Genomic DNA, 14,698 nt, shown 5'->3' with positions numbered 1-14,698 from the left:
TGAGGGGTTACTTAGGGACCCCGAGAGGGCTATTGGGGAGGGACGGGAACGAGTGGTGTGGGACGAGGGGAGGGAATGGGCAAGGGATAAGAGGTGAGCGTGATGATGATTATTGATGGACGAGGTGAAGGTTTCCTGGTTTGTTTGAGAAGCTGGGATCGTGGTCTGGGATGTGTTGACACCTAATGGACTCATTGGTTTGCCGTCATAACCTTTTTGTTGCTGTTTTACAGCCATTTCTTCATTGATTATTTTAGATTGTGCTCAATAGTGGCGTTGTCGTTTTACTCGGTAAGTGGATGTATATGTGATTTGGTCCTTGCGTAGAATCAATGTACAGCGTTATTGGACGCTATGAGCATGTGAATGACTCTGTTAATTACTACGGGCATGTGAATGACTCTGTTTGTTGCATTATCACCTCGTTCCCACTTCCGCAGCGGTGCTTGCAGGAAACAAGCTGAACTTCATGAACCCGCAGCTCGGGGGATTGGGTGACCAGTGCGACATGTCCTGCAACGCCGTGTCGGAGATGGTCCGGGAGCTCCGTGGCATTCAGAGGGCGGTCACCACGTTAGTGAGCGGCTTCGACGATGTGGTGAGTGGCCATCACGTCCGATCCCCTCGGTTGCAAGTGAATGTTTTGACTCTGGAAACAATCTGCTTGTGGAGTGGCCCACGCGGTCATCGTGCTGACCCCGTCTCTGATTATGTCTGCACGTGTGGTGAACTTCTTTTGCGCCGTACGTAGCCAACCGTGCTAATCGGAGGCGTTGGTATTCACAAACAGCGTTAATATTCACCACAGAGGAGGAAACTTTTGTCTCCAAACCTCAGATATCGGAGGCCCCTTTTAGAGGTGGATCAAGTGCCACCCAATACCACTATTGTGCCCAGCCACAAGTGGCCAGCCTGCCGGTATTCCGGCTCCCGTCATAGGAACGTCGAACTGCCATAATGTCGTCACAATGGCCCAAGACACGAGCGCCAGTCCACCGTGCGTATGTCGAGGGCGGAGGCTGACGAAGATGGAGCCTCGCAGTTTGGCAACGATGGAGACCGGGACGGGGATTGGGCCCCCCCCCCCCCCCCTGAGTGTGTGCCACCGTCCCCTGACGCGTGGACGATGCTGCCGCTCGTGATTTTCGTGGGCGCAGAGAAACCAGACGGACCTCATCAGCAAGGGGATCGGCTTCAACAAGAGAGGCGAGTGCCACTTCGAAGGGACGCAGTTTGCCAACGGCACCAACTGGACGGTGGACACCTGCACGTCCTGCACATGTGAGGTAGGTCATCATCATGGCCGTCGTCGTCATGATTATCGTCGTGATCATTATCGTCGTGATCATCGTCATCACGATCGTCGTCGTCATCATCATCATGATTATTCTTCTTGGTTCTTTCGGTAAAGTCACGTAGAAGGGAAGTAATAAAATAATAAAAATAAAACATAATAAAATTATTCTCACGACGTTTCGGCCACAATGCAAGAAGCCGTCCTCAGGTGAAAACCAGGTCCGTCGAGGCGACAGAGTCTGAATGAAACAGCACACGAGCTTGGAGCATATATATAAGCTGGGCGCCTAGACAAAGGAATTTGGATATCAAGAGGAATTTAGCATATTTATGGGAAATGCAGGAATGTGATTAGTACTACATATGCATGTGCATTATGCAGGATTAACAGCATCAAAGGGAGCTGCAGTTGCTGCTGCTGCTGCTGCTGCAGTTATCATCATCGTCGTCATCATGACCATCATCATCATCATCGTCGTCATCATGACCATCATCATCGTCGTCGTCGTCGTCATCATCTTCATCATCGTCATGCTCATCATGATCATCAGCATCTCATCATCATCGTTGTCATCATGACCATCATCATCATCATCGTCTCTTCGTCATCATGATCATCATCACCATTATTGTCATCTTCATCATCGTCATGCTCATCATGATCATTATCGTCATCGTCATCATCATCGTTGTTGTCGTCCTCATGATTGTCATCGAAATCAAAGTTATTTGGTGATTCCGCTTCTGTCACTGCTGCGTTGGGAGTAGTACGCAAAGCACAAATAACAAAACAACTCCTAGTCGGTGGCGCGTCTTCGTAGGTGAGAGATCCCTCATAACAGAAAAGACGTTTCGGACAATAGCCCTTATTTAATTCTTTTGTTTTTTATGGCAGCCTTCTTGACGCATATACATCGTGGGAGTTTTGTAAAAACATATATTTTTTTACAATTAAACTTGTTTATGTTTCATGAAACAAAATCTCACTGGGAGAGCATCACGCCACTGACTCCCCTCTACTACAGCCACAGTAATGTGGAATTTCCACCATTGCCTCGAGACCGAGACAACAGAGGTAAACACTGCTACGCGTGCCTTCGAGCAGCTTAGACTCAAGCCAACTTTGACTTTTAACTTCACCTCTGCATACGAATCTTTTACATTTATTTATTTTCATCCCACCTTTTTCGCTCGTATTCAGTCGTGCGTCCAGAGCCACATTCCTCGCGATCGCCGGCGATGCCTCTGCACCACGTGTGAACGCTCCTCACTTCTCCCCCCCCGCTACCCTGCCCCCCCTCGCACCCCCCCCCCCCCAGGAATCCGTGACATTTTGCCGGCAAATCAGCTGCCAAGAGGTTTCGTGCAACAACGCCACCACGCCGGAGGGCGAGTGCTGCCCGACGTGCTATGGTGAGTCTGCAGCCAATCGGAGCATGGGGGGGGTGGAGTGGGGGTATTAAGCACCCCCCCCCCTACGTGTGGAGACGGCCGGATGGCTCAGAGGTCAGAGGTCAGAGCATTGAGCTGCCACCGCTGAGAATCCTGGGGTCGAATCCAGGTTTCACCGCCGCTTCCTCCTCCTCCTCCTGGGATTTGAACCGTGGCCTCAAGTGCAGAGGGTGAGGGATGGTTTTGGCCCAGTCGCTAATGAATGCGCGGAAATAATAAAAATAAAACATCACATTAGGTTCGGGTTCTGCCCTTAACTTGACTGAATTCCAGCCTCTTCCAATTAAAGTATCGGGTTGGCTGCCACGCGATGAACCTTCCTCTCGTACGCAGAGCGAGTGGGAGAATGCTGCCCGGTGCCGTAGCGTAGACGGGAGGTCAATCAGTTGAAGGAATCTCAGAGGTAGCTCTGTGGTGTCCGCTTCCGCGGGCCGTTCTCCAGCACTTAGGGTCGCACTGATTGCTCTGTGAGAGATATGAAAGGGTGATGCCAATTGCGCAATGCATGTATGCATGTATGTATGTGTGTTGAACTTACACCATTGGAATCTCCTTTGCCAGTAGAAAAATATGATAATTGTTTTTTATCCTTTTATCTGGAAACAAAACTGACACCTTTTTCTCAAGGACAGTGCATACATTATCAGAGTTGTGTTTTTTGTTTGCATTCTGACTGCAGGTATTGTGATCAATGCAAACATGACTCCTTGTAAAAAAGGTGTCAGTTTTGTTGCCAGATAAAAGAGTAAAAAAACAATTATCACGTGTTGAACTTATTTCACACTGTACGTAGTCAACCGCGCTAATCGGAGGTGTGGGGGAAGGACAACAAACGAACACACGAAAAGCAGTTCTAAAGAAGTGAGTTTTCAATCTAGACGATGATTTTTTTAAGTGCAAAGCTCCCAGTGGCTTCATAATATCGGAGGGAAGAGCATTCCAGACGGCCGCACAAGCGCACCTGAAAGCTTGCGATGTGGTGACCGTGTTTGTGCGATGGCGAGCCTAAATCTGCTGCTGCGAGGATGACCGGAGTTCGCAATCGGGAGGAGGCAGGCGGGGAAATTAACCCCCAAAAACAACGACAATGGCCCCAGCGCAGTCCGTGATATATCCTAACCCCCGGTAGGTGAATGTGGAGGCTGTCCGGAGTGCCAAGTTCAAGAGGAGTCTCAGCCTTTCGAACGTTTTTTGGCGGTTAGAATTAATCCCAGATTTCTGGAAGAGAATCCCAGTCGCGTATAACTCACTCGCCGCGGTGTTTGGTGAGCGGCGAGGGAGCGAACGCGCCTGCCCTTCTGGCCAAGGAATTTCCGCCACCGTGAAATGTTGCGGTCGAGTTTTTCCCAGGCAAATTTCTTTTCCTCACCCCCCCCCCCTCCCGTCCTGGTTTTTTTCATCATGAATGTGAACCGACGGCAAAAGATAACGGAGAGAGGCTTGACCCTTTCACAGTGTTTTGCAACGACGGCGTGGAGCCACTGGTGAAAAATTCCACACTCGAAAGAACTAAACTATTTTTTTTTATTTTACCAGGTGAGGCCCACTGAGTTATACAGTACAGCCCTTTTATTTCAGAAGCGATCTTGGCTATCACAAATTATAGCTCAAGGAAGATGCGATTCACGTGGAAATTTATAGCAGCATCCAAATACTCTAAACGCACGTTTCTGAACAAATCGGGCGTCCGTCTTTCTCTTGCGTATGGCTGGACGATAGTAACTAATATTTCTAGATTTGAAGCTTTCGTGATTGCAAGGATTCATATTCTTAGGTTTTTTCGGTAAAGTCACGTAGGTAAAAACATTTTAATTAATAAAAGTAAAAATAAAATAAAAAATAAAATAAAAATCACGACGTTTCGGAGGCAACACAAGCTTCCGTCTTCAGGTGGAACCGTCACAGCACGATAGGTGTATCAAGTGACAGCACGATAGCTGTATCAAGTGATACAGCTATCGTGCTGTGACGGTTCCACCTGAAGATGGAAGCTTGTGTTGCCTCCGAAACGTCGTGATTTTTATTTTATTTTATTTTTTATTTTTACTTTTATTAATTTTAATTTTCTACCTATGTGACTTTACCGAAAAAACTTAAGAATATAGCAACTAATATGTATGTCTGGACCATAGCTAGCTAGGGAACAGCTCCAAGTGCTGTGGACTGTTGCTGTGTGGACCCGCATAGAGACCCATAAACTCAACGAGAAACCATTAGATTCACACGGACACCGATAGACTCGCATAGAGACCCATAGATTCACATCGAGACTTATACCTTGACATCGAGACCCGTTAGACTCGAATAGAGACTCAACAGACTCGCACAGAGCGGCCACTCAAAATACTAAGCGTTGAACTGTAGCGAATGTGAAGCCCGCTGGCTCTGCATGCGATCAAAAATAAAAAACCGTGCGGACGATTAGATATTGACTGGGAGCCCAGCGCTGTTCGCCTATAGCCACTGGGATAAACCGGGCAGTCAGCCAAAGCCCCAACTCCTGCAGACGCCTATTTACATTTCTCGGGGAGTGGGGGGGGATTGCCACGCAGTTCGCCATTTGCTATTCTAAGCGGATAGCAAAACCCTCCAGCCCTAACCCTTCCCACCACCATCATGACATCATGCGTGAGTGCAAGCCATCTCTCGATGAAGTCACCGTATAAAGCACACATTTTGCCAATGACCTACATATATAGACGGCGTGACACGGAACCAAAGGCCCGTGGGTAATCAATTCGAAGTCGTCCCGTCCTCCTGGCTGTCGTTCTGGTCACCCATCAGTTGCGTCATTTCCAAAAAAGTAACGGAAACGATTTTCGGAAAGAGAAAAACACGTGACCGCGGGGGGAGAAACATGCAAGCTTTAAAAATATAGCAGGCGTCCGGGTCTGGATAGAACCCACGACCTCCCATCGTACGTAGCCAATCGTGCTAATCGGAGGTGCCGGAGGGAGGGAAGGGGAGAGGGGGTGAAGGACAACAACATGAAACACGAACAACACACTCACAAAAAACCCGAAATTGTTATCGGCACAACGAGACGACGCTTTTTTTCCCCACTTTCCGTTAACTTTTCGCGCTCGATACAATTTGCAAATGGGGCGCGCCAACAGGAGGGCCGATGTGCCACGAGGTGAGCGCCCTTGCGTCCGCACAACGTCTGCACCGTTACGTTTCACGAAGGCCACGCGCAATCAATTGCTGAGACACGTGGTGGGGTGGGGTGGGGGGTCAACTCCCCATAAAGCAACACACGATGTTGACTCAAGGGTGCCGTCATGGGTGCTTTTTGTTGCTTGGATAAGCTAGCGGCAGAGGAGCACGCTACGGACAGAATCATTACATTTACTTGCCAAATCATCGTCTTTAAAAAGAACTGTGTGAGAGGCCACATAGAGAGGTGACAATGTGACACGTGGTGGTTTCTTTTTGTACAATCGCGGCCTTTGCAGCGTCGTCCAGTGGACAGACTAAGGGGGGGGGAGGAGGCGGAGGGGGTTGAAATGTGCACCTGGCCAACGCGGTTCCACGTCTCAGGGATCGAAGCCGTGAAATCCTCAAGAGTTCAATAACAACAACAAATATCAACAGACAACAACAACAGCAACATACAACAGCAACAAAGGACAGACAACAACAACAACAGACAACAGACAACAACAACAAAGGACAGACAAAAATTCCCACCGCGTTCGTTCAATGAAGGCTGCCCGAACAGAAACATTTCACGATCGGCGATGTTCCGGACGGTGTGGCCCTTCTTGCCTCTGCCGTGAAAATGGGGCCGTCGCCTTAAACGTCTGCGCTTGGCTACTGAGATCTAATGGGATCGGGTACATTATAGGAGATTGTCAACGGGCCAATATAAATTATATATACTATTTGTATATAATGGATACAGATTTGCCAACTCTAGTCAAGGGAGAATCCGAATCTGAGCGTGGTTGAAGCCAGTTGGGCACATGCAAGACCAGGATGCCATCCATCGATGTCACCTGGAAATCTTATCGACGCGTCTAACCCATCACCAACCTCCCCGTGCCCCCCTCTGTGTCCCCTGAACCCCCCCCTCCCACCACCACCACCACCACACACCATGCCTCCTTTGTTGCCATGGCAGTGCTGGAGGAGGGCTGGTCGCCGTGGTCCGAGTGGACGTCGTGCACCGTGTCTTGCGGGCGCGGGCTGCAGCAGCGCGGCCGCTCGTGCGACCGCATCAAGCACGAGTGCCAGGGCCCGTCCATCCAGACGCGCACGTGCCACCAGCGGGAGTGCGACAAGCGCAGTGAGTCACGCGCGCACGTGCCACTAGCGTTAGTGGGACGCACGCACGTGCCACTAGCGTTAGTGGCACGCACGCACGCACGTGCCACTAGCGTTAGTGGCACGCACGCACGCACGTGCCACTAGCGTTAGTGGCACGCACGCACGCACGTGCCACTAGCGTTAGTGGCACGCACGCACGCACGTGCCACTAGCGTTAGTGGCACGCACGCACGCATGTGCCACTAGCAATAGTGGCATGCACGCATGCGCGCACGCACGCACGTGCCACTAGCGTTAGTGGGACGCGCGCACGTGCCACCACCTCCGATTTGCACGGTTGGCTACGAGCCGTTGCGAAAGAAGTTCGACATGCCGACGTATTTTTTTTATTTAAAGCTTTCGTGACTGCAGGGATTCATATTCTTGGTTCTTTCGGTAAAGTCACGTAGAAGGGAAATAATAAAATAATATAAATATAAAACAATAGAAATTCTCACGACGTTTCGACTGCAACACAAGCAATCATCATCAGGTGCTGTGGATTTCACACCTGATGACTTTACCGAAGCTTGACGCGCGTACGTTCGTCTGTACGTGTGTACAGTCTGTTCTCCTATAACGTGGTCGTTGCATTCCTGAACAACACCGCGTTCTGGGAAAATCTGGTTATAATGAATAATGTATGATGTAGGGTAAAGCACAGTCCATGATAACACCGTGAGGTGCGTACGCAGGCCGAACAAAGACCGAGGCACGTGGGTAGCATCTAGAAGCATCCAGCAGCATTCCGCCTTGCGTGACGCTTATTCCTACTCGCCTGATGTCGTTCCATTCACTCGCGTTATATCAAATTCGCAGCCACGTTATAAAAAAAAAAGTCTTCCCTAGTACATTCAGCGCGTGACACATATATACAATCTGCGTTATGAAAACACCGCGCGGCGTCACAGGAGAACACGACCGCACGTGCGTTGAACTTCTTCCGCCCCCGCCCTCACCACCACCCTCCTCTCCCGGCGTGGCGTGCGGCAGTCCGCCAGGACGGCGGCTGGAGCCACTGGTCGCCGTGGTCTTCGTGCTCGGCGACGTGCGGCGTGGGCTCCAGCACGCGCATGCGGCTCTGCAACTCCCCGACGCCGCAGTTGGGCGGCGAGGACTGCGCTGGCAGCGGGCGCGACACCAAGGAGTGCAATCTGATGCCCTGCCCCGGTGAGCGAGTGCCGACAACCACCGTCTCGCTCTGATCTCCCCCCCCCCAAACCATCGACCTGACCTCTGCTCCGGTGATCTCGCGACCTTTCCGACGTCGCTGGCTCTGGCTACGCTCGGCTGTGGGCGAGGTCGCTCGTCCTTCCACGGCGTCTCTCCTCTTTAGCCGAGATGCCCCTGCCTGTACAATTCCGCGGGTCAACGCCGGTACTTGTCTCCACGGACCACGAACGCGCTTCTCTTCCGTGGGAAATGCCTTCAATCAAACCTTCGACGTCGTCATATCAGCCATGATCAATCTGGATTGAAAGCCTCCCCCCCCCCCCATCAACTGTTGCCGCATCTCACGATCCTGCTTGTCGCACCTGCACACGAACTACAAATAACACCTTACCACCCCCCCCGTACCTCTGTGTTACTGCTCGTCTGCCACGTCATGTGCACCAGCTGCAACACCTAGAAAAACAAAACCTCTCTCTCTCTGTCTTGGGCGGTCCCCTTCAACTGCACATCCAACCTTTTCTGTGCAGCAGATTGAGATGCGACCTTTTTCCTAACCGAGGGCCACGCCTTAACACACGCAATCAGAAGCCCACGTGGCCAACGAATCGTCCGCACGTCTCGTGCGCCTCACGTCTCTGCGCACACCCCGGCGTGCCCCAAAGCATCCCCGTGTGCCCTGATATCGCCTTGCGTGACTCGTGCGTCTCATGTTTACCCGTGTATCCCCCGTGTCCCTGGCAAGCGTCTCTGTCTTCCCCACGCCTTCCCGCGTGTCTCTGTCAGAGATCGCGTGCCATCTTTGCGTCCCTGTATGTACCCCGTGTCCTTGGCACACCTCTCATGCCTTCCCTGTCTTCTCCTTGCTTTTCCGCGTGTCCCTGTGAGACATCGTGTGCCTCCGTGCATACCCCCGTGTCCTTGGCACACGTCTCATGCGTTCCCCCCCCACCTCCTCCCCCCGCGCGTTACCCGTGTCTCAGTGGACGGGCAGTGGGGCCCCTGGTCTCTGTGGTCGACGTGCTCCGTGACCTGCGCCGGGGGCTCGCGGACGCGCATGCGCCTCTGCAACAACCCCGAGCCCAAGCACGGCGGGCGGCGCTGCGCGGGACTCAGCTCCGACACCGGCGTCTGCAACACCCAGGACTGTCCCATCGGTGAGACGCGCCGGGCGACTTCGCCCCCCTCTCGCCGCTCGTCTCCCGTCTCGTCGTCTCTGCCCTCGTCGCCACGGTGGCTCGGAGATGTTAACTGCCTCGCCTGGTGTGCCAGAGGTCGTGGGTTCGATCCCGACCCTGGCGCCTGCTGCTGTATATTTGGAGTTTGCGTGTCTCTCTCTCTCTTTCCGTGGTCCCGTGGATTTTTCTCCGGGTACTCCGATTTTTTCCTCTACATTTAAAATGGACGTGCGTTTAGAGTATTTAGTTGAGATACATTTCCACATGAGCCACTTCGTTGAGCTATCATTTGTGGCCAGGTCAATTCTGAGTGGGCCTTACCTGGTAAAATAAAAAAATAGTATCGTTTAGTTTTAGTTGAGTTCCAACGCTGTTCCGCTTACACCCCTCCCGTTTCCGCGCTTGTCATTCTTTGGATGGAGAGCCGCACGGATGATAGATGACCTGCGATCCACCACTCCCTTTCTCTTCACCTTGTCCACTTATGCACTGCTGTGCACTCCGCCGTAGTTTGCTCAACGCCTACTGCTTGGCAAGCGGTGACGCGTCCCGAGCGGCGGCCCGTTTGCCGCTGGGTTTGCGGAGGTTCGCGGTTCGGCACCAGGCGGGTGCCCCGTTTAATGCCAGCGGGTGTGTGGACCAAATGCATTCCCGCCGTCTGCCACAAAGGTGGAATTCGAAGAATCCCGTAAAGTTGATCGAATACCAAAGGAAGCCCTAAAATCCATAACACAGGTTTAGTTTTTTGGGTTAGATTGCATAAATATTGAAATGTGTCGTTAAACCCACCACCACCCGACTCATCATCAGACGACAGACAAATCTGGCTGTCGCCTGATGAAGCTCGTTGTAATTACTGACGAAACGTCGTACTCAGATTGTAAATGTTTGTGGCTTGGCTCTCCAACACACCGGTGTGCTGCACTAGTACCCTATACTATACACTACACTATACACTACTATACACTACACTACACTATACACTACTATACACTCCACTATACACTACTATACACTACACTATACACTACTATACACTACTATACACTACACTATACACTACACTATACACTACACTATACACTACTATACACTACACTATACACTACACTATACACTACACTATACACTACACTATACACTACACTATACACTACACTATACACTACACTATACACTACACTATACACTACACTATACACTACTCTACACTATACTATACACTATACTATACACTATACTATACACTATATATACACTATACTATACACTATACTATACACTACACTATACACTACACTATACACTACACTATACACTACACTATACACTACACTATACACTACACTATACACTACTATACACACTACTATACACTACTATACACTACTATACACTACACTATACACTACTATACACTACACTATACACTACTATACACTACACTATACGACTACTATACACTACTATACACTACTATACCACTACACCATAAACTACACTCTACACTAGTGCTGTACTAGTAGCGATTGGCACGTTCTGTTTACATAACAAACCTCACTGATTGGCTGTGTCGGGTGGTGGCGGGTTTAACGACACATTTATATATTTATACGCGATCTAACCCAAAGGGCAGTCCCGTTATGTTTCCGGCGTCAAAAATGTGGCCAAGTTTGAAAATTACGGGTGCAGTTCGTCCATTGGGTGAAAACCACGTGGCAATGGCTCAGACTTCGCTCGACCGTAAAACATTCCGCTGTGGCGAAGACCGAACCGGTTACAGATTGCCATCATGATTATCTGCGACTCTCCGAGCCGGGCTGACGCGAGACTTTATCTTTTCTCTCCCCGGCGCTCGTCGCACGCAAGACGGCTGTCTCTCCAACCCGTGCTTCGCGGGAACAAAGTGCATCAGCTTCGTCGACGGCTCGTGGAAGTGCGGCGCCTGCCCGCTCGGTTACCGCGGCGATGGCCTGCACTGCGAGGACATCGACGAGGTGAGTTGAATTTTGACTTGAAACTTGCGTGACTGCAGGAATTCATATTCTTGGTTCTTTGGGTAAAGTAACGTCGATAGAAAATAAAAATGAAGTAAAAAAAATAATGAAATAAAATTAAAATACAAAATAATAAATTGAAATAACAAAAGCAAAAAAGCCACGACGTTTCGATTGCAACACCAGCCGTTTTCATCAGGCAGAGATAATTATTCTTTATTATTTTTAAATTTTATTTTTATTTTCTATCTACGTGACTTTACCGAAAGAACCAAGAATATGAGGTGAGTTGCTCATCCCGTGAAAACTACCCCACCCCGCGCCTTGCAATAAGTAATAACAACAACAACAACAATTTGCACTCGTTCTCCCGATATTAGAAAAGCCACCGGAGCTCTGCATTTTAAAATCATCTAGAATGGAAACCCCTTGTCTTTAGAAGTGCTTTCTTGTGATTAATTTGTTGTCCTTTCCCTCCCACCCGCCCCCCGCTCATGCACCTCCGAATAGCTCGGTCGGCTACGTACGGCGCGAAGAAAGTTACTCGGCGAAACCCCCGTCCGCTGTCTCCCGACGGCTTAGCTTCGCGTTCCCACCTGACCACGCCGCCGCCGCTCTCTCTCTCTTCTGCCGACAGTGCACGGAGGTGCCGGATGTCTGCTTCTCGACAACGAGCGTGTCGCGCTGCACCAACCTGAACCCGGGCTTCAAGTGCCTCCCGTGCCCCCCGCGCTACTCGGGCACCCAGCCCCAGGGTCTCGGACTGGAGGACGCAAAGACCAATAAGCAGGTAGCCACGCACCCCCCCTCAATCGACCACCCCCCGGGGCGAGCCGCTCGTGCCCCTCTGTGTGCGTGAGTGTGGGAGTTGGGCGCGTGCCGTGCCGGCCTTCATAGGTGCTGCTAGCGAACAGCACTTGCCCCAACAGCCTGTAAAGGCTTTGCGGGTGATCTTTGTCTTTGTTGGGCATGTGCCATGCCAGCGTCCAATGGTGCTCGTTAATAGCACTTGCCCCAACAGCCTGTTAAGGCTTTCGGGGGATATTTGTCTTCGTGTTGGGGGATCGGTACGAACCCGGTGACACCAGTTCGATTCTCGCTCACGGCCAACACCAGTGACGAATATCTTTTAAGCACTCTTGGGCCTCCCCTAGGTTGACTCAGCCTCAAATGAGTGACTTCTTCGCGAGTAGGTCTTGCATCGCACGAATGTCAGAGCCACTCAAGGGGGGGGGGGGAGGGTCGTCCTTACACAAAAGAAGGTCGCAATAATTGTCTTCGCGAATGAATGAATGAATAAGGGGGTGACCCCACGTGGCATATTTTTTGTGTTTAGTTTGTTGTCCTACCCCCGCATCTCCGATTAGCGCGGTTGGCTATGTACAGTCCGATATAAGTTCAACGTACGTACGTACACACTGGCCAGGGAAACCATCCCCGTGCATCCGGGACCGTCTGCCCTGCATGTGACACCCCCCACCCCTCGCCCTCCCCCGTCCCCGCATCTCAGGTGTGCGTGCCCAAGAACCCGTGCGAGGACGGGAGCCACAACTGCCACGTGGACGCGGACTGCGTGTACCTGGGCGTGCACACGGAGCTCGTGTTCCGCTGCGAGTGCAAGACAGGGTTCGCCGGCAACGGCTTCGTGTGCGGCGAGGACATTGACCTTGACGGGTGGCCCAACAAGGAGCTGCCCTGCGTGGCCAACGCCACCTACCACTGCCTCAAGGTGAGCCCCCACCACCCACACCCACCCACCCAACACACCCAACATACCCCCCCCCCCGCTGGCGGTGAGGGACAAACGGCCTCTGACGCCGACCTCCTTGACCCACGTGCCTGACCCTAGCGGGGAGGTTTAAGATCGAGCCCGGCTCTGGCCCCATCGCCCTGGCGGTGGCATCAGACTTAACCCCCACGCTGAAAACGAACCGTGAACTTAGCGCTGAACCTGAACTGGATCCTAATCTAGGCCATAACACTCAACACAATCCGAATAACAACCCCACCTCTGACTGTAACCATTACCCTGAACCTAACACTAACCCTAAAACCAACCTTAACCCCAACTCTAACATTAGCCTGCACTCAATCTTGATGTTAACCTTATCCCTGACCCTAACTCTAACCGCAACGCGAATGCCCACCCACACAAGAACACCAACCATTACTTTACCACGACCTGAACGTGGGTCGCACTCTCAAAATTGTAATTGTCCGTCGTGTATTTCTCACGCTAGCAAAGCAAAGGCACAATCACAACAACAGCAACCACCACAACAACAACAACCGCAACCACCACAACCACGCACCACGTGTGCCCCCTGCCCCCGTTGTGTCCACAGGATAACTGCCCCGAGCTGCCCAACTCCGGGCAGGAGGACCACGACAAGGATGGCCTTGGCGACGCCTGCGACAACGACGACGACAACGACGGATATCCCGATGACAGGGTAAGTGCCTCCTCCTCTTCCTCCTCTCTGCGCGCCAGCGACGCGCGATGTATGTACATACGTACGTGTGTGTACGTGCGGCCGGATCGAGGGGGCTAAACGGGCGCGGCATGGGCTAGAGAAGAGATGGAGTAATGTGGTACAGAAGGATGTGGAGCTGAGTGGACTTGCCGATGACTGGTACCAGCGGTGTCAAGATCGACCTCTGTGGAGGAGGCTCGTGAAGGACACTACTGGGCAGTTGGAGGCAGTCGCCCTCCAACAACAACGGAGGGTGGAGGAGTGATGCTCACAACAATGAGCGGAGCGCCGGGCGGCTAAAGCACAGCAAGTTGGCACAGTAGGGGGGCACAGATGGTGCATCAGCCAGTCGTCTCAGTCATTCGACCCGTGACATCTGGGTCTGTCCCGTGACCTTCTGCCAGCGGGCGTTTGACACTTCACGTGGCCTCAAGGTGCACATGGCCTGGAACAAACGCCGTGGTGACGTCACCGCCACTTAGTGGCGAATGGCGGTTGTTGTTGTTGAACGTCTCTCGCGCCGTACATAGCCAAGCGTGCTAATCGGAGGTGCGAGGTAAGGACAACGCACGAAGCACAGAAAGCAGTTCTAAAGAAATTCGATTTCAATCTAGTATAGTGGTGTAGTGTATAGTAGTGCAATAGTATAATGTGTAGCGTAGTGTAGTGTGTATTGTAGTAATCGGAGGTGCAGGGGAAGGACAGCAAACTAAACACAGAAAGCAGTTATCAAAAAATGAGTTTCCAACCTTGATGATTTAGAAGCGCAGACCTCTGGTGGTTTCCTAATATCAGAAGGAAGGAGCGTTCCAGACGGCCGCAG

General features: G+C 51.5%; 1 protein-coding gene and 1 long non-coding RNA gene across 2 annotated transcripts in view; one reads left to right on the top strand and one right to left on the bottom strand.

Annotated features, from left to right (window-relative positions):
• LOC133356184 (uncharacterized) overlaps nucleotides 1–14,698 on the bottom strand; it is a 358,360-nt gene that overhangs the window by 253,652 nt on the left and 90,010 nt on the right. The gene's annotated exons all lie outside the window — the stretch shown is intronic.
• The window catches only part of LOC133356245 (thrombospondin-1-like), a 46,267-nt gene that overhangs the window by 15,000 nt on the left and 16,569 nt on the right, over nucleotides 1–14,698 (top strand). The window contains exons 4-13 of the mRNA XM_061573637.1: nucleotides 441–598; nucleotides 1,158–1,286; nucleotides 2,616–2,709; nucleotides 6,872–7,036; nucleotides 8,050–8,226; nucleotides 9,210–9,383; nucleotides 11,274–11,401; nucleotides 12,039–12,191; nucleotides 12,912–13,130; nucleotides 13,747–13,854. Coding sequence (XP_061429621.1) covers nucleotides 441–598; nucleotides 1,158–1,286; nucleotides 2,616–2,709; nucleotides 6,872–7,036; nucleotides 8,050–8,226; nucleotides 9,210–9,383; nucleotides 11,274–11,401; nucleotides 12,039–12,191; nucleotides 12,912–13,130; nucleotides 13,747–13,854 — 1,505 coding nt within the window. The remainder of the gene's footprint in view (nucleotides 1–440; nucleotides 599–1,157; nucleotides 1,287–2,615; nucleotides 2,710–6,871; nucleotides 7,037–8,049; nucleotides 8,227–9,209; nucleotides 9,384–11,273; nucleotides 11,402–12,038; nucleotides 12,192–12,911; nucleotides 13,131–13,746; nucleotides 13,855–14,698) is intronic.

The sequence above is a fragment of the Lethenteron reissneri genome, chromosome 53 (assembly GCF_015708825.2).
Source record: "Lethenteron reissneri isolate LAM-NWPU_2019-01 chromosome 53, ASM1570882v1, whole genome shotgun sequence".
Lineage (NCBI taxonomy): Eukaryota > Metazoa > Chordata > Hyperoartia > Petromyzontiformes > Petromyzontidae > Lethenteron > Lethenteron reissneri.
This window is presented reverse-complemented; position numbering and strand designations above follow the sequence as displayed.